The 17,630-nt window shown below is 46.0% G+C and overlaps 2 protein-coding genes across 3 annotated transcripts in view; one reads left to right on the top strand and one right to left on the bottom strand.

The window, feature by feature from the left end:
• Nucleotides 1-2,042, bottom strand: part of vwa8 (von Willebrand factor A domain containing 8) — a 40,275-nt gene extending 38,233 nt beyond the window's left edge. For both annotated transcript variants that reach the window (XM_053440531.1, XM_053440532.1), the window contains exons 1-4: nucleotides 1,753-2,042; nucleotides 777-854; nucleotides 534-664; nucleotides 331-441 (exon numbers count right to left, since the gene is read on the bottom strand). In XM_053440531.1, coding sequence (XP_053296506.1) covers nucleotides 331-441; nucleotides 534-664; nucleotides 777-854; nucleotides 1,753-1,891 — 459 coding nt within the window. In that variant the 5' untranslated portion in view covers nucleotides 1,892-2,042. The remainder of the gene's footprint in view (nucleotides 1-330; nucleotides 442-533; nucleotides 665-776; nucleotides 855-1,752) is intronic.
• Nucleotides 2,043-2,744: 702 nt separating this feature from the next.
• Nucleotides 2,745-17,630, top strand: part of dgkh (diacylglycerol kinase, eta) — a 41,481-nt gene continuing 26,595 nt past the window's right edge. The window contains exons 1-4 of the mRNA XM_053440293.1: nucleotides 2,745-2,883; nucleotides 3,874-4,038; nucleotides 12,978-13,088; nucleotides 16,457-16,537. Coding sequence (XP_053296268.1) covers nucleotides 2,836-2,883; nucleotides 3,874-4,038; nucleotides 12,978-13,088; nucleotides 16,457-16,537 — 405 coding nt within the window. The 5' untranslated portion in view covers nucleotides 2,745-2,835. The remainder of the gene's footprint in view (nucleotides 2,884-3,873; nucleotides 4,039-12,977; nucleotides 13,089-16,456; nucleotides 16,538-17,630) is intronic.

Below are 17,630 nucleotides of genomic sequence, written 5' to 3'. Positions count from 1 at the left end.
GTGTGTTTTCAAAGGAGCTGTGAGATATTTATCATTATAGATATGTCTTCTCTACTGTATTTTAAATTGTTTTATTATTTTCCAACTCAACAAACATCAATCTCAATGCAACTTGAAGTGCCAGTAAGTTCTGCTGGGGTCCAGCTCTGCAGCTCAGCTCCTTCTCTCCTGAAGCCCCCCCCCCCCTCTGGAAGTTCAGCTCCTGCCTTTGGATCTAGTTGATTGGCTAACGAGTCTCAGCTGTGACCAATCCCCTCCCCCTGCTTCACCTGGAGCTTCTCACTGAGACGTGGGCTCATTTCCCTTCTCGTTGGTTCATAAAGACTTCACCTGGTCGATGTAGAAGGCCGTCCCCGAGCGGATCTCTCTCCTCTGCTTCAGGTCCGTCTCGGTGGTGTCTCTGGACAGAGCAACATACTCCACCTCGCGTTTGGTCAATTCCTGGTTAATGAGAAGTAAAAACTTGGCTTCACCCTTCCAGATGTTAAAGGATTAACAGAGTGTGTGAGTCTGTGTATTACGTGTGTACTCACGAGGTACTGCATGGCTATGGACCGTCTCAGGGGTCCCGGGGGACCGATGAGGAACACGTCCTGTCCCAGAAGGTCTTTCTGCATGATCCAGCGTAGGTGCTGAGCCACTGTCTGAGGTAGAGAGTCTGAAACTGGAAAACCCAACTAAGTGTTAGTGACCTTTGTTTTACCTGTCACCATAGTGTTCCTTTCATTTCATGCAGATGTATGTTTAGTTTAAACACTTTAATAAAATCAACATACTGTGTTTGACAGGAACAAGCTCTGGATTCCGAGGTATTTTCAGTTTGTAGGAGATTTCTCCGATCGTCACTGTGTCTCCTGCAGAAAGAAGAGGAAACTTATTGACACAACAAAGTTATAACACTACAGAACGTTAATGTCTGTTTTAAATCATCAGCAAAGTTTGGATTTCACTTCATTACAAGTACAGATCAAAATGAAGTCCAGTCAGAAACCGGAAGAGACTTAGGTTTTAGACTCAGTCAACTAAGAGTTACTGAATTATTAATTATTCAGGTAGAAAAAATATTGAAACCTTTTAACAGAAGAACAGGTGTAAAATGCTAATAAGCATTATAATTATAAAAGATATGATATGATTATAAAAGGTATTTTGATGCTAATTTTGTTTTTTACAACCCAACAAGTTTATTAGTATAATTAATAGAATAAAAAGTTAAATTCCCTTAGCTTTCCTGGTCTTATTAGTTATTTATACCTGACATGAAGCTTCAGGGAAGTGATTCATTCAGAATTAATCAAATTATTAATTTTTGCTTTTACCAGAAAGTAGAACCATAAAAACATGATGTTGGAATCGAAGGAAGTGAATAAGATAGAAACTGTCATGTAAAAACCAAATAGTTAATGTGTTATGTATATTATATTATTATTACGTCATGTAAGTTAACCTGTTGCTGACTGGACGAGGTGACTTGACACATCCTGGTTTTGACCTTTCACCTACAAGCTCAGTCAAAGTATTCTTCTGATTCCCAGTTACAATTACTTTTACTTCCCATCAGACAAACGTCAGCTCGTTGTGTTTGGGTATAAAACATAAAACTTATGTATTTATAACCAGGTAAAGTAACTGAACACGTGTATTTGTGTGTCTCACTGTTACCACACACAGACCTGTCCTGTCTCCAGCTGTGTGTGTTATTAACAGTGTTATTAAACGTGTTATAACCAATAATAAGTGACGTTAACAGACCTGCGGCTGTGTTGAGGAGTTTGACCTCATGTGTTCTCCACATCCCGGCGTCTCTCCCCAGCACTGACCCCAGGACAGAACGCAGCCTCCGGGCAGCGACGACCGAGGCGCCCCGGTGACACAGAACCTGTCGGTGCATCTTTAAACTCCTCCGTCACCTCGGCATCGAACTCACAGAATGAATAAAGTCCACGAGGCCGATGTGACGCTACGACCTGTCCGGACTCGAACCCATTTCATAACACCGGCAGCCCGCTGCTGTCAGAGCCGGAAGATAATACGAGAGGGACAGAGCGGTCCGCGGCTAAAGTCTTCCGTAGGGGTTTGTTCACACGAGTCTCGAAGGTTCCGGCTCAGTGTTTACACTTAGTGAAAGAGCAGAATATGATGTTTATCATAAAGATAAGAAAATATGAATTATTAATAATTATTGGTTCTCTTTTTAATCACATGAAATAATATAATAAAGCTCAGAATGGAATAGAATATACAATAATAGAGTAGAGTATTGGGATAGAATAGAATATAAAATAATAAAATAGAACAGAATGGAAAGGAATATAATATAATGGAAGAGAATAGAATACAATATTCCAGCTTTATAGTCTTTATGATTTATTTATTGCATATTTCACAACAAAAATGTTGCTGTACAGAAAACTACTCTTGGATATAGTCAAACAGAGTATGGAATAATAAAAGAGAATACAAATAATAATAAAAAGCTAAATAGCCAGATTCATTGAATACATATATGTGAATAATAAATGAAACAGGTCTGTGAACTCATACAAATTGAATAACGGGAGGAATCAGGAGGGAAATCTCTGGCTCGGCTCGGCTCGGCCCCTCGGCGGCTCTCGGAGGGAGGAGGCGGAGGAGGAGGAGGCGGAGGCGGAGGCGGAGAAGGCGGCAGAAGCGGAGCTGTGGAGCGGCGGAGGTGTGGCGGTGGAGCTCCGTGCTGGTGGAGGGAGGATCGAGTCCGTATGAGACACTCAGACGAAGCAGGCGGCGCATTCCTCCACCTTCCCCCGATTCCGGTGCTCGAGTCCTGCGCAGCGCACAGAGCGGAGGTCCGGCACCATGGAGGATGTGTACGGCTTCACCCGCAGCCCTGCCTGGGAGGAACTGGTGAGAGAGCCCGGTCCACTGGGGACACTTTCTACTCTTTGTTATTCAGGAGGAAACCAGCGAGCTACTGGGGCTGATGGTCTGAGTGGACCCAGGGTTCGATCCTCTGTCTTTGTCCGGATCTGAGGTTTAAATGTAGTAAAACAAGAAGGATTCAAGTGAGATATGATTCAAGAGAGATATGATTCAAGTGAGATATGATTCAAGAGAAAGAAGATCTGCTTCTATTTCATTATCCTCAGATCAAAGGTTCTGGGTTCTTCTATGTTCTTGTTTCTTCTTGGAAACATCTTGATATTTATTTACCTCTAGCTTTATTTCTGTCTTTATATCCACATCAGGACTTATCCTGGGAGGTTATATTGTAAAATAAAGATAAAACCCAACAGCTTGGATCGATGTAAAGTAAATGCATGTGTTTATTATGAATACAAATGCATTATAATGAAATATGATGTGGGTTAAAACATCATAAATCGAAATATAAGGTAACTAATTTATTTATTTCCAGAGCTTAGATAATATGAGAATCAGTGAGTTATAGTTTGAATGTGGGGGTGGTGTGGAGCAGCTGCTCGGCGGGGCTGGGGTCGAGTAGCCGCTGGGGTCAGCTCCGGTCCCGGTCCCTTCCTCCGGCTCGGTCCCGTCCACCGGGCGGCGCGCTGGACGAGGCGGTCTCACGAGGCGGTTTCTCCGGGTCATATCGCGTCGTGTGGGCCGGAGCCTCCAGCAGCAGCAGCCCCGCGGAGGGGCCGTGTGCGCAGGGCGGGGAGGGGGAGTTTACTGCCTGCTCCGTGGAGCCCATCCCCACCGTGACGGGCTCCAGCCCACACACGCTCCGGAGAACACCGACAGAGACCCGGAGCGATGACGGCGAGGAGAGACGCCTCTCGGCCGCGGAGCAGCGCTCGCCTCCCGGAGAGGAAGGGAGCGGCGGAGCGGGGAAACAAGGCGAATAACCCCGACTGGTTTTGTTCCTCCCCTCGACAGGAGCCGGAGAAAGGACCGGTGTCCGCGGCGGGGATCCATGTCCATGTGGTGGGCGCTGTCGCCGGCTCCGGGGCCGCGGACGAGTCCTCTGACAGCGAGGCGGAGCAGGAAGGCCCCCAGAAGCTGATCCGGAAAGTGTCGACCTCCGGGCAGATCCGGAGCAAGGTGAGCCTCCTCCTCCGGAGCTTCTACTCTCCCGGTCCTTGTCTGTGTTGATGGAGGGAGACACACTCTCCTGCTGCCGGGGTGTCCCTGAGCAAGGCACTGATTCTCTGTGTTTACTGAGCTGCTGCCCATCACACACATGGAGGCTGTAGATAACTTCTCACTCATCACAATCACACAAACACAACTTTTAAAATGACAACTTTCCTGCATGTGTCAGAGAGAAAAACAAACCTGTTGTTTTCTGTGAGTTTACGTTTGCTTATGAAACAGGTCAAACTATTAAAGGTACAAATCAATGAAAATTGCAAACAAATCGATTAACTGATGATCACAAAAGTATACAAGTTAGTTTCTATTATTTTGAGATTCAACAACCTTTCTGTCACCGGTCAGACAGAATGAAAAGCATCGTCCTAAAATCTCATTGTGTTGTTCTGAAGATTCACAAAGTAAATATACAAATAAAAAAGATTAGCAGCTCTACAATGAAAGTATAAAATATAAGTTTAAAGTTTAAAATAAGTGCAAAAATAGTTTAAGCTTATGTGAAGCAACGGTTTGTTGTTTCTCATCATCATACTTGTGGTTTTCATCAATCACTCAGAGTCTTCCGGGCTCTGAGTGATTGATCGATGAAACACGAGCAGATTGATCATGTGAATAATTGATAACTGCTTCTCTAAACTCACATGAATCCATTAACAACTTGACATAAACATATTTGTCTCTTTTTCATTCACTCCTTATTGAAACACTTCATCACAACAAGCCAAAGCAAAGCGTCTGACTCTTTATATAACTCAGTTTGACGCTGCAGGATGTAAAGTATAAATATCAGTTTTAAATAATGAATTTAATTTGCATGCGGGCTCAGTAAGAAGATGCTCCTCTGATTCTCTCCTCGGACACCTTAGCTTTCCTGGCCCACTTGTCTCCTCCTCTGTAAACGAGTGCCACGCTCCCACACCCACGGACGCACTTAATTATTGACTGCTCCACTCCACCTGCATAATTCAGCATTATGCACGTGAGACTGATTAATGTCCGGTCAAACCTGTCTTATGCTGGTTCCCTCACCTGTGGGCATCGTGCCACATCGCAGGCCTGAAATCAGTAACTCCCAGTTATTAATATTGTTTTCTGCATCAGAAGCTTCTAGAGTAGGATGTAGAAATGTGACATTTGGTTCTAGTGAATAATAATGATGATGAAAGTTGTGACAGTTTGATCTTATGTCTGTTTTACGCTGATATTCCCAGTACAGTGGATCATAGACCAGTGGTTGATGGGATGGAGAGTATAAGTGTAAACACAGATCCAGCTGAGGTCCCTTTCTCCACAGAGGGTTTTTCCATGATGCACGGGGGGGGGGGGGGGGGGGGGGGGCTCTTCACTCACCTGTCGCTTGTGGAGTTTTCAAAGTGGATGAAAGTCGTGTTGAGTCATGATTTAAACTCTGAGTGCATCATATGCTGAAGGTTATTAATTACACCCAGACAGACCTGATCTGTTCTGCTGAGGTTTCCACGACAGGAGGATCCACTGCTGTGACAGATCACAGACCAGTGCCAGACCCGTGTTCTTAGCATGTGGATGTCGCGCTAGCAAAGGTCTCAGAGTTGTTGTTGTGTGGGTCAGTGTGTTTTTTAGAGTTACTAATGGATCATGCAGGCACTGACTCACAGAGTGTTGTTCCACCGGGTTGTTTGCTTAGCTCTGGACTGTGTGTGCATGTACATGTGTGAGTGTGTGTGCACATGCATGTGTACACTGGCCCATCACATTGTCTACGTCCACCTCTCTCTCTCTCTCTCTGGTTCTCTCTCTCTCTCTCTCTCTCTCTCTGGTTCTCTCTCTCTCTCTCTCTCTCTCTCTCTCTCTCTCTCTCTCTCTCTCTCTCTCTCTCTCTCTCTCTCTCTCTCTCTCCCCCTCTCTCTCTCTCTCTCTCTGGTTCTTCAGTTGCCACAGAGGACCAGGTCTTTGGCCCGTGGTCGAGCGGCTCCATGGTTCTGCAGAGTGCACGCTGCCCATCACACTGGTTTGGTTTGTGGGGACACATGCGCTGCACAGTGTGTCTCATCTGTCTCGTTTGTCTTCTCAGACATTAACCAGCTCTTTGTTTCGATTCTGGGAAGAAGAAAAACTGATTTGTCAGGAAATCAAAGCCGACAAGGAGCGAGAAGGAAAAGCAAAGTTTGCAGAAATGTCAGAATAAACATCAAATCTGACAAAGTGTAGAAGCTTGAACAAAGCTTGTTTTTGTTATGAAGAAATAATCAATGAATAAATCAAACAAGAAGCTGGTTTTCTATCTTGTACAACTGTTGAAATATCTTCTAATATCTTCCATTAACACGGAGTTGACTGACAGTCCCTCTCAGATGTGGAGCTCGTGTCTCTGGGCAGCTGCGTCTCATGAAGCTTCTGAAATCATGACCTAACCTCTATGAACCCATCATTTCAAATCAATACGATGGTGGTCGGTGGTTTTGCTGATTGAACGGCTGATGAAGAGATGAAGTATCATGTGTCATTAATCTCTCTCTGCTATCATTCCATCATACGAGCATCATTTCACTCTGTCTTTCACATCCAGGGACTTCTAGTGCTTTAAAGGCCTTTGATCCAGTGAACTAGATCATTACATTCAACATAAGAATATCTGGGAGAGTCAGAATCCGTCTATAAATACATGTGGTTGTATCACGGTCTTTTCAACGCCTCTGCTCGCCTGCTCTCAGAGCTCTGTCTTCTCAGGCTGCTGTAGGTGAGGAGAGGCAGCTTGTGAACTTGTGATGATCACTGTGACTAGAAGCAGAGCTGAAGGCCTCCTGGACCCTGCTGCTGTGAATCAGACACAATCCAGATCAGATAGATGAAGTTTGGGATGAGACGCTGGAGAGAAGATTCATCCTTCGTCCTTCTCTCCCGTGAACTGGAGGATACGACACTGAGGCTGTGTCCAAATCCTTCACTCATCCGTCCCCACTTCCTGTACAGGGACTTTTCTCTATTTACATAATTATCACGGGATTCTGACGTGTAAACAACAATAACGTCAGCTGTTGGAAAATCCCATAATACATTTTAAATGTGTTAATGTGTTTCCCAAATCCAGCTGTTTTAAAACCGGAATGTGAAAGTTAAACCAGTGTGTCTTTAATCCTCGAGATAATTCAGATATTACTGATGAGAACAAAGTGTAGAATCCTCCTGTGGACATCAGGAGCACATTGCATGATGGTGTGTGTTGCTCTGTAAGTGCCCACCGGTCACACACTTCTTTTCACGAGGCACTAAACATTAAGACAGCTCTGCAAGATGGAGAATTCCCTATAAAGAGATAAGTGATTGATTTTGGATGCAGCCTGTTACATTTATGGTCGTTATCTTCCTGCTGACTTCATCTTGCTCTGCGATAATGTTTCCACATGAAACCCTCTAACGAGCACGAGAGGGAGAAACACTGTGTTGTGGGTTTTGACCACACAAACGTCTTGTGCTTCCTGTGGAGAACAGCCAACACTTGTTTTTCTTCTTCTTCCTTTTGAAAGAGCGCACCGAGAATAAACAGGAAATTTGCCACTTCACATTTAACCATTGCCCATGGACGTGATGATGAGAAGTTGAAGAGAACACAATGCTTTAAATGAGGGGATCCCTATTTTTAAACGTGTTTCAGTTTTATTTCCCTCCCACTGTGAAACAATGTGAAGTGTAGTCGTTGTGTGTCCGATGCTGAGGCTGAATCTCACTGAGGTAATTGTGTGTAAATTACTGGCCTCGACAACATGTCTTCACATGGCCTGTTCCCACTCGACACATCTCTACCCATGTGCCCGTGGACCAGTCGCACAGAGCAGATCACAGACGAGGGAATTACCCCCCCTCCCAACTACTGCATTGTAATTTTCCCATCAACATGGTGTAATTTTTAGCATGTGGTGGGAGTTGGAGGAGGAAGGGTACAGAGGTGCAATTACAGGCAGCAGAGAGGACAGCTCCGGGAGAGGGCTGGAGATGGGAGAGAAATGTAGAGCGACTCAGCGACGCTCTGTGAACAAACCAGATTGTTCGAGGCTCCACAGGCGAATCCAGTCTAACTCCAGAGCGACACACGAGTCGGTCATAGAGGCGTAAGTGAGCGAGTGATTCCAGAGACAGTGGGTTTCTGTCTCTTCCTGATGGACCGGCCACTTGCTGTGGAGACAGGTTTGTCTAATCGGTCATGAGATGAAATTCTCAGACAACAACAGGGTTTCTCCTGAGCTGTGTTCAGACATGAACTCTGGACAATGTCCGCACAATTGGGTTTGGACATGTTGTGTAGTTGGTGTTTGTGATGCAGCAGCAACATCCAGGCGAGGGGCGGAGCCTGTAGAGCAGCAGGGGCGGAGCCTGTAGAGCAGCAGGAGGCGGGACATGAGGTATAAACTCTGCTGTGGAAAGATCAGTGTTGTTGTTTACATCTCATCCACACCGGCGTCGTCCTCATCACCAGAAGATCTGGAATCTCCTCGTGTTTCCAAGTGGACGTCTTCGTCTTCCACGTGTCCGGCTCCTCTTCTTCATCCTGAGATGTGACAGCTCTGGACATAGTCCTGCTGTCTGCTCACATGCACTCACTGGGGGATTCTTCAGAGTTCACCAGCAGGAACAACTCAGGAGAGCGGTCGTAACTGACTCTGATATTTGCGTTGTCACATGCAGCCCCTCTGGATAATGTCAGGAGATCCTCTGGAGCTACAGAAAGCTGAGATATCTCTCTTCTATGCTTGTGTGCTCGTGGATGTGTGCAGGAGGTGCCATGACACACATGTACACACAGGAAAGTGGCCTCAGCCTGCACACATCCCTCAAGTTTGTGGATTTGTGTGTTTGGCAAGTGGCTCAAAGTTTGGTCCAGAATGATCCTGCAGTGAAACATGCACCCGTAGTGACGACAGCATTATCAAACAGTTTCATGTTTAGACTCCAGATGAAGGCGAGGGAAAGATCGTGGTTTGGTTTAATACAGAAAAAGCTAAAACTGAAACCACAGTTTCTCTCCCTGACCTTCAGGAAAGTGCTTCTCTTGGCTGGATCTCACCACAGGCCAGACTCTGGATGTAACCCCCCCGGTCCCCGACGTGACAATCTGAGCTTTGTACCCCCCCCCCCCCCCCCCCCCGCTCACCTCCTGGTGACTCCGCTGCTCTTAATGTCATTCATTAAAGAAAAGTTAACATCTCTGAACAATCCAGCTTCAATGTGGTTTCATAAGGAGGCTGTTGTGCTCCACTTACTTCTAGTTTAATATGAGGTTTCAATAAACAACTTATTATCTCAGTATGAAGAATGAAGAGTCAGCCTGGTTCTGCACGAAGGCAACAACATCAGCCTCGTGTGAAGCTCATTGATCACAGGTTATATTCATGTCACTTGTAACCACTTATATTCATGATCCTTCAATATCACATAATTGAAATTAAAGAAGACTGAAGTTTTCATAATCTCCCTGAAAAATTATTATATATAAAATGAATTAGAACTTCAGAAGAGTGATATGTACCAAGGTTTCTGGTCAGAGCTGTGATGATTGGATGATTGATCTATAATTTGAAACTCATTTGCAGTCAGATTTTTGTTGACATGAATTGAAATTCTTCAGATTTCAAACTGCTGACTGCACAAAATATGACATTATAGATAACACATGGACCATTTCATGCTCCCATCAAGTCTTCAGTGAACCAGTTCAGCCCATGATTCATTTTAATGTTGATTCACAAACTCGACATTGAGGACAAAATGAAAAGCGCGGTTCCCGCCTGTGAAGCCTGATATTTTAAGAATCTCTAACCTTTGCTCTTTGCATCGAAGCAGTTACAAAACAATTAGGCGAACTGGAGGAGGAGATGGAAAGTCGAGAATTTTTATCTGATTAATTGGACAGAAACCTCGGTGAGGCCCAGGAGGAGCTGCTAATTGGTTTAGGTCCCAGTACCCTGGAGCTCTAGGTGAGAAAGAGAGAGAGGCTGAACTGCTACTGTTTCTATTAAATTCATGGAGGCTTGTGTGTCTGTGTGTGTGTGTGTGTGTGTGTGTGAACCAGCAGCTTTTTGTCCTGGTATCATTAATAGTTTGTTGGTCTCTCTTCATTCAGTCGCTCAGGGAACTCCTGCTCTGCTCTTATCCACCAACCACAGCTGCTGGACTCATTTGGACTGTCTGTGCCTTTGTCCATTGTATTGGCATGTGTGTGTGTGAGTGCGCTGTTTATAGTGTGTGTGTGTGTGTGTGTCGCTCTGTCGGTGGCCAGGCAGAGTGGGTGTAAGGTACATGGTGCTCGGGTTACTCATTCCTCTCTGGCACAGGACTCGCTCCCTGTCTCACAATTTAGCCGAGGAGCGGAGCGGCTATTTATAGATCACTTCTGGCCTACTTGGCAACAGGAAGGAGATGAAGACAAGGAAAGGAACTATGGAGGCCAAGGAGGGACAAAATAGAAAATAGAACGTCCAACTGGAGCAAAGTCGATCCGGCTGCTCCGGCTCGGCAGAGGAAAAGTTTTCAGAGTCTGAAAGTTTCTCTGCAGACGTTTTACGGTCGTGCCTGAATCTGCATGTTTCAATGCACTGCACTGCTGTCACATGATTGGCTGATTGGATACCTGCACGGATACAGAGGTGTGCATGTGTTCCTAATAAAGTGAGCGTCTATTTAAAGTCTGATTGGTCGTTTCAATATGAGTTCACCTCATGCTGCTGTGTAATGACTCAGTTCCTCAGCTTAACACGCACAGCACAGTGTGTGTGTGTTTGTGTGTGTGTGTTTCAGTCATTAGAAGCTTCCCAGTCCTTCTGGTGGGATTATCCGTCCCAGCGACACGTCGATGGTCTAATTGTTGGATGATGAACCCTGAAGAACACGTTCTCCAGAGTTTCAGCAGGTTCTCATTTCTGTGGAAATGAGAACCTGCTGAGGAGAACCCCCCCCCCCCCCCGAGCTTCACCTCCCTTCAGGTCTAAATGAGGAGATGACCTCATCCGCCCGTGTTTCAGTCACGCAGCTCAGTCCTTCTAAGGAAGTCAGCATCCAGTTATTTCACCTTAATCCGTGACAGGAATGTGTTCTTCACACGTTCCCACCTCTGGAAACAGGGAAACAGGGAATTAACATGAAAGCATCAGAAACTCCAACGATTCCTGATGATGAAGACGTTTGTTGGATCCTTAAAGTAATTTACTCGTGAATCTCACATCGGAAGAAGGAATGTCGGGAAGAGTTGGAAGACAGAAAGTCAGTGAAAGTTGTTGAGTTGCTGACGTCATCATTTTATTTACAATCAGCTCAAAATCATAGTTTTCTCACTTGTTGTCCATCTCTCACAAGCAGCCGTACACAAACGATTTTAACCAATACAGACATTCTTATGATTAATGTGAAAATGTTTTGAATAATCTTTATGCGTGATCCTGTTTTTTCTTATTGTTCTCATGTTAATATTTGAAAGAGGAGTCAATGTTTTTATTTTAATGATTTAAAGACATAAACACAACACGTTTGTTTACAAAGCAGATCAACACACTGAAGTCAGGAGGTGTAAACATCACGACTCTAGAAACTGGACCTTCCCAGGTGCACTACAAAGAATCAAATGAAATATGATATGATGGAGTTGCATCATGGGAAGTGTAGGAGAAAGACGTTTTGCACTGATCAAGGATAAAAACCAGGAAATCTCAGTGTCTGCTGATTTGATTGTGTCTTTCTCTTTATAATCGGCCTCCGCTGAGTCCCAGACTCTATCTGAAGTACAACACAACATCACTGGAGGTCTCCTCTGAAGTATCACTTCATCTAAATCACTAAAGCTCACTCTCTCCTCACGGTGTTTAACCGTGCAGCTACTTTTAGATTCAGCGATATAGATATGAATCTGCCTCGGAACAAATGATCTGACTGTAATTCTGATGTTGTCGCTGTCAGCTTCGCTCTCACTGTGTGTGTGTTTGCCTCAGTGTGACACACCAGTGTGTGCATGTGTCTCCACAATGAGGCTGTATTCTGCTGCAGTGTTTTCTGACTTTAAGTTGACACAGCTGGTGGGCAGGATGTCAGCTTCAGGCCTCTGTGTCTGTTTGTAATTCTCCCCTTGGAGAGCAGCGAGCAGCCTTCCTTCGCTATAAATAGCCTCTGTGTGTGTGTCTGTGTGTGTGCGTGTGTGTGTGCGTGTGTGTCTGTGCGTGTGTGTCCGTGCCCCACCTCTCCTCTGTGGGCCCAGAGAGAGTGAAGTTCCCCCCACACATCATTTCCATCTGTGTGTATATTTGTGTGTTTTATCTTTTCCATGAGCACTGTTCCATGTCTCGCAGTATTTGCTCTGTGTGTCCAGTGTGTGTGTGTGATGATGATGAGTGTGTGTCACGTGATCTGATTTGATGTGACACTCACACACACACACACACATATATATTTTGTATTGAACACAGGAAGCCCTTTTCCCATCATTCTTTGAGTTTATTAAATAAGATGAAACCGTTTTCACTTTCCCATCGGTTCCATCTTCCTCCTCCACTCGCTCTGTCTTTCTTTCCAGCTGTGCTCACATGAGGGTGTGTGTTCAACATCCATCGTTAAGTGGGGTTATTGTGATGTGAGTCTATTTTTAAGTTTGGCCAACACGCATCCTAGAAGAAGTCGAAGTGATGCTTCTGTCCTCTCTTTCTCTTTCTCTTTCTCTTTCTCTTTCTCTTTCTCTTTTCTTTCTTTCTCTTCTTTGTCCGTCGTTTACAGTTTGGCAGAGAAGTAAGTTTCCTTTCTTCTTCACTCTCTGGTCTTTTCCTTTGTTCGTAGATAAACACGAGACCCAGTTGGACTCGTGATCGAAGCCTCGTGTGATTTCTTTGACTCGAGTTCCCATGAAAACATTTGTTTGTTCTTTTCCCACACAGACCAGTATAAAGGAGGGACTGCTGCTGAAACAGACCAGCTCGTTCCAGAGGTGGAAGAAACGCTACTTCAAGCTGAGGGGCCGAACTCTCTACTACGCCAAGGATGCCAAGGTAGGTTGAGCCGGTGTTTCCCCGTGCAGCATGGATCACACACCGAACAAGAAAAGAGAGAGACACAAGTGTGCAGCCTGAGCAACACAACGTGACCACAAAGCAGTTTGCGATGTTTCCCAGTTCAAAGCCAGTGATCCTGGTTTCGGTTGAAGCCTCAAACGTGTGAGTTGTAGGACGACTCATTTGCATAAAGACTGGAAACAGTTTGATTCTTTCCCAAAACCAGTTTCTCTATCTCGACTTGTCCCCACTTTACTTGTCCTGCTGTACCAAGCTTCTAATTTGGCTGCAGCTGTAGATTCCTATTTATTATTATTTATTATTATTATCATCTTTTGCAGTTTATCATCTTAATTTTCCTCCTTGTTTCTTCCTCTGTTTTTACTTAAAGTGCATTTTAGTTTCTCACCTTTTGAACTTTCTTTCCTCTCTCCTGCAAACCCGACCTAACCTCGCTGCTGTGAAACGTGTGTGTGTGTCTGTGTGTGTCTGTGTGTGTTTGCACACGTGCTAGTCCGGCAGTGCCGTGGCGCGCTGGCAGGAGCGGGCGCTGCGCCGAGTGTCCAGGAGCCGCGTGGGCTGGCGAGTTCTGTCCGTGTGCTGGACGGGCGCACGCCGCTCCCCCCCGCCTCTGGGTGCCAGCGGGTCTGAGGAAGGCCTCGTGAGAATCCGGGTCAGCACAGCGCTGCCAGGGCCCGTGGGCCAGAACCACACGGCCCACCTGTAAACCATAGTGCTGTGTTCATGTCATAGGGCTGCTGGGTCCAGACAGGTTCAGTGTTTTAATATATGGAGTCATATCAGATCGTGCAAATTTGGCCATTTTGTGCACGAACCGACAGAAAGTTAAGAAGCTCCAGGATTCCTCAGAGCAGGAGGAAGACGAGTCAGAAGCTTCTTCACGACCCTATGACATGAATGCACTGTTAAGGATATAGAGCTGCAGGCTGGGCAGCAGGACACGTGTGTACTGTCTCTTGTCCTGCACCGGGTCCTGCTCGTCCTCCTGCAGCATCAAGTCGCTCGATGGCCCGGATGAGAGAATGAAAAGAAACATGATCAAGCTGCTTCAAGCTTCTGTCTTGATTCTGTGTAAAGACAAGTCAACAAGTGGAACATTCCAATTAGACTGGGACTTCTCTCTATTCTGGCCGGGCAGCGATGTGAACCTGTAGATAAGAGTCCATCCCAGACATGTCCATCCACTCTGGTGTCTCCAAGGTGGCCTGGCTGGCTGTGCTGCCCTGAGAGAAACCTCCTCATGATCCACCAGGGAGGCAACATCTCAGCTCTCCTCTCCTCCTCCTCCTCCTCCTCCTCCTCCTCTCCTCTCCTCTGGGCTGGTGTAAGGAGAGAGGAGATAAGGGAGGTAGGAGAGGAGGTTTGTTGAGGTCGCTCTGGATCTATGGGCAACAGAGGCTCTGGACGTTTGCCTCTGTCCACCATTCACTGTCAGCTTTCATTACAGCTTCCCTCGAGACAGCCGAGTGTGTGTTTGTGTGTCTGTGTGTGTGAGAGACAGAAAAAGAACTGAAAGTAATCACACACATGTTGTACACGTGACGCGGGGGCACATCAGCCAAGAGCGCTGCAACAGGGGTGGGGGGGGGGGGGGGGGGCGGTGTTTGTGTTGGCATGCCACTCATACTTAGGCCCTCTTGGCCGACACTCCACAAACACATTCACACGCACTCGTAGGCATATGTGGAAGTGCTGGGACACACACACACACACACACAGGCACACAGACACACACACACACACACACAGACACACACACACACAGGCACACACACACACACAGGCACACACACACACACAGAGTAATCGTTGGCTGGTGTCCCTCTCCCGTCAGGCCTGGGGAGAGCGTCGTTAACTGGGCATTCCCTCTGACAGCTGCAGCAACTCACTCCTCCCTCCCACACACACACACACACACACAGACACACACACACACACACACACACACACACACACACACACACACACACACAGTCAGAGGGCATTCCTGTGACGGCGCTGGTTTCTGGCCTGTGGCTCTTTCAGCTGCGTGCCCCAGCATCACGGCCGGGTGAGGATCTCATGTTCCTGTTTGGACTCTTCTGTCCCTCTGTCCCTCTGTCCCTCTGTCCCTCCGTCCCTCCGTCCCTCTCTCCCTCCGTCCCTCCGTCCCTCCGTCCCTCCGTCCGTCCACTGGACAGATGTTGTCTCCAGCTCCGACTCCTCAGCTGCAGAGAAATATAATAAAACATATTAACATTCACCGTCGTGTTCTTCACATTCTCTTGAAGACAAACTGGACTCGTGGGTTCATTAACCCCTTCAGACCCAAACTCTGTAAACAAAAGATGGACGACTCGTCTCCTCTTCCTCACACGATCCAGAAAAGATGCAGAAATTCTCCATCTTGAGTTGATGATGTCATTTGGAGTCAGAGCCTCGGTATCAAGCCCCCGCCAACACGTGCGCTCGACCAATCACGAGTCAGATGCAGCTGTCGGTCACTGTTATGTCTCTTTGTCCTTTTCACCTCTTTGTCGCTGTTTTCTGTTTGTAGTTGTGTCTCTTTGTTGCCGCCTTGGATTTGTTGTGGTCATTTCTTATCTCCTTATAGTATTGTGTGATTTTATGTCTCTATTCTTTGCCTTATTTTAGATTTGTGTCTCTCTTTAGCTCTTTTGTGTGTCTTTCTTGTCAACTCACATTATTGCCCCTTTGTTGCCATTTCACATTTCGTTTGTGTCTATTGTGTAATTGTCTCCTTTGTGCCCTTGAGATGATATTTGTGTTATATGTGTTTAAATCTTTTTCTCGTTGCACATTTTTACTCATCTTGTGTTTGTCGTTGCTTTACGTGTGTATCATTTAAACTTAGTTTTGTGAGTCTCTGAGGTCCTTCCAGGTCTCATTGTCGTCTCTCTCGCTCCAGCACTGCGTCACTTTCTCTGGCGTCTCTCTGTAGTGACCTATCATAGTTTTCAACTCGCCGCTCCGAAGCGAGGCCCCGGGGCCCCTGATCCCCTGAGCCCCGGGGCCCCAGGGCCTCTGCCCACGACGCTCATCCCCTAAACCCTCCGCGCTCCAGAGGAATGTGAGGCCTCACGTTAAAAAGTGTGTTACGTTTTCAAAAGTGAAAACATTTCAGTGTGTTTTCATTTCTGTCTCGACTCCATCTTACGCTGAGAAGTTCCACCTGCTTTGCTTGGTCTCACCGGTCCCTCCATGCCGTAGTGAACAAGTCACATTGAGATAAGTTGTAGAAACGACTCGTCCAGGGGTTAATTCTCTTGTTCTCCTTTGTTCCCTCTATCTCTCTCTCTCTCTCTTCTCCTCGGGACATCCCTCCTCGCTCGTCCTCTCTGCAGTCCCTTATCTTTGACGAGGTGGACCTATCGGACGCCAGCGTTGCAGAGTCCAGCACAAAGAATGTCAACAACAGCTTCACAGTGAGTGCATGCTACCGCACACACACACAGACACACACACACACTCACACACACACACACACACACACACACACACACACACACACACACACACACACAGGGTTGCAGGCTAGATTACAGTCTTTGGTGGTTTAGTTGTATGAATTTCATGGTGGTGTTTTGAACGTATAAAAATGGTAATAGAGCCGAGCTAATGATTATTTTTCAATATTCATTAATTTAATAATTTCTTCAATTAGTTGTTAATATATAAAATGTCCCAAAAAGAGCTTTTATCGCACAAGCGAGTCAGTAAATCTGAGAAATGTCCTTATTTGGACTGGATTCATTCTTGAGGGATTGTTCCTTAAACTCAATGTTATGTGGTTACTAGTTAAGATAAGATAAGTTAAAATAATCCTCCATTCGTCCAACAACAGGGACATTTGTAAATTTTCTGATTGAAAGTAGCTTTATTCAGTTTTTTATTAATATCAATTTGAAAGAAATGTGAGAGTTTGGTCGCTCATAGTGAAAAACCCACAGAGAATCAGAACGTTTATCTTTGACTCTCATCAAACATCATGTCTCTGTCATGGAGTCCCGTTGACTCCAGGGACATGTTCCATGAAGCTGCATTCGGTCCCAGGGGACGTTGGACATGTTGCCTTCAGCCTGAGCTCCATCAGGTTTTACAAGGGGACAGGACAATGATGTCCACCTGTGAATGTCAGTCCCTGTTATATTGAGATGATGTTTCGATGCGACTCGTGTATTCATCACACGTCTGGAAAAGAATGAGCTGCTCCTGTGTATGTGGGGGGGGGGGGGGACACACACACACACACACACACGAGTATATGATGAGTAACATGGATGAAAACAGACAGACAGAGAGAGAGCGAGTGGCGTCCTGTCTTTTCTATAAATGTCTCTCTTCTCCCCGAGTGTTGCTATAATAAGAAACAGGGAGGGGGAGGAGGCAGGAGGCAGAACAGCGCCCAGAGGAGAACACGGTGCTATTTTTAGAACCCCCCCCCCCCCCTCCCTCCTTACAACGCTTCACCGAGCGCCTGGGACGGCTTAACGTCGGCCATATTCATAAATAAGATCA

This window comes from Pleuronectes platessa, chromosome 14, assembly GCF_947347685.1.
Source record: "Pleuronectes platessa chromosome 14, fPlePla1.1, whole genome shotgun sequence".
Lineage (NCBI taxonomy): Eukaryota > Metazoa > Chordata > Actinopteri > Pleuronectiformes > Pleuronectidae > Pleuronectes > Pleuronectes platessa.
Note: the sequence above shows the minus strand (reverse complement) of the source record. Positions and strands in the feature narration are given on the sequence as shown.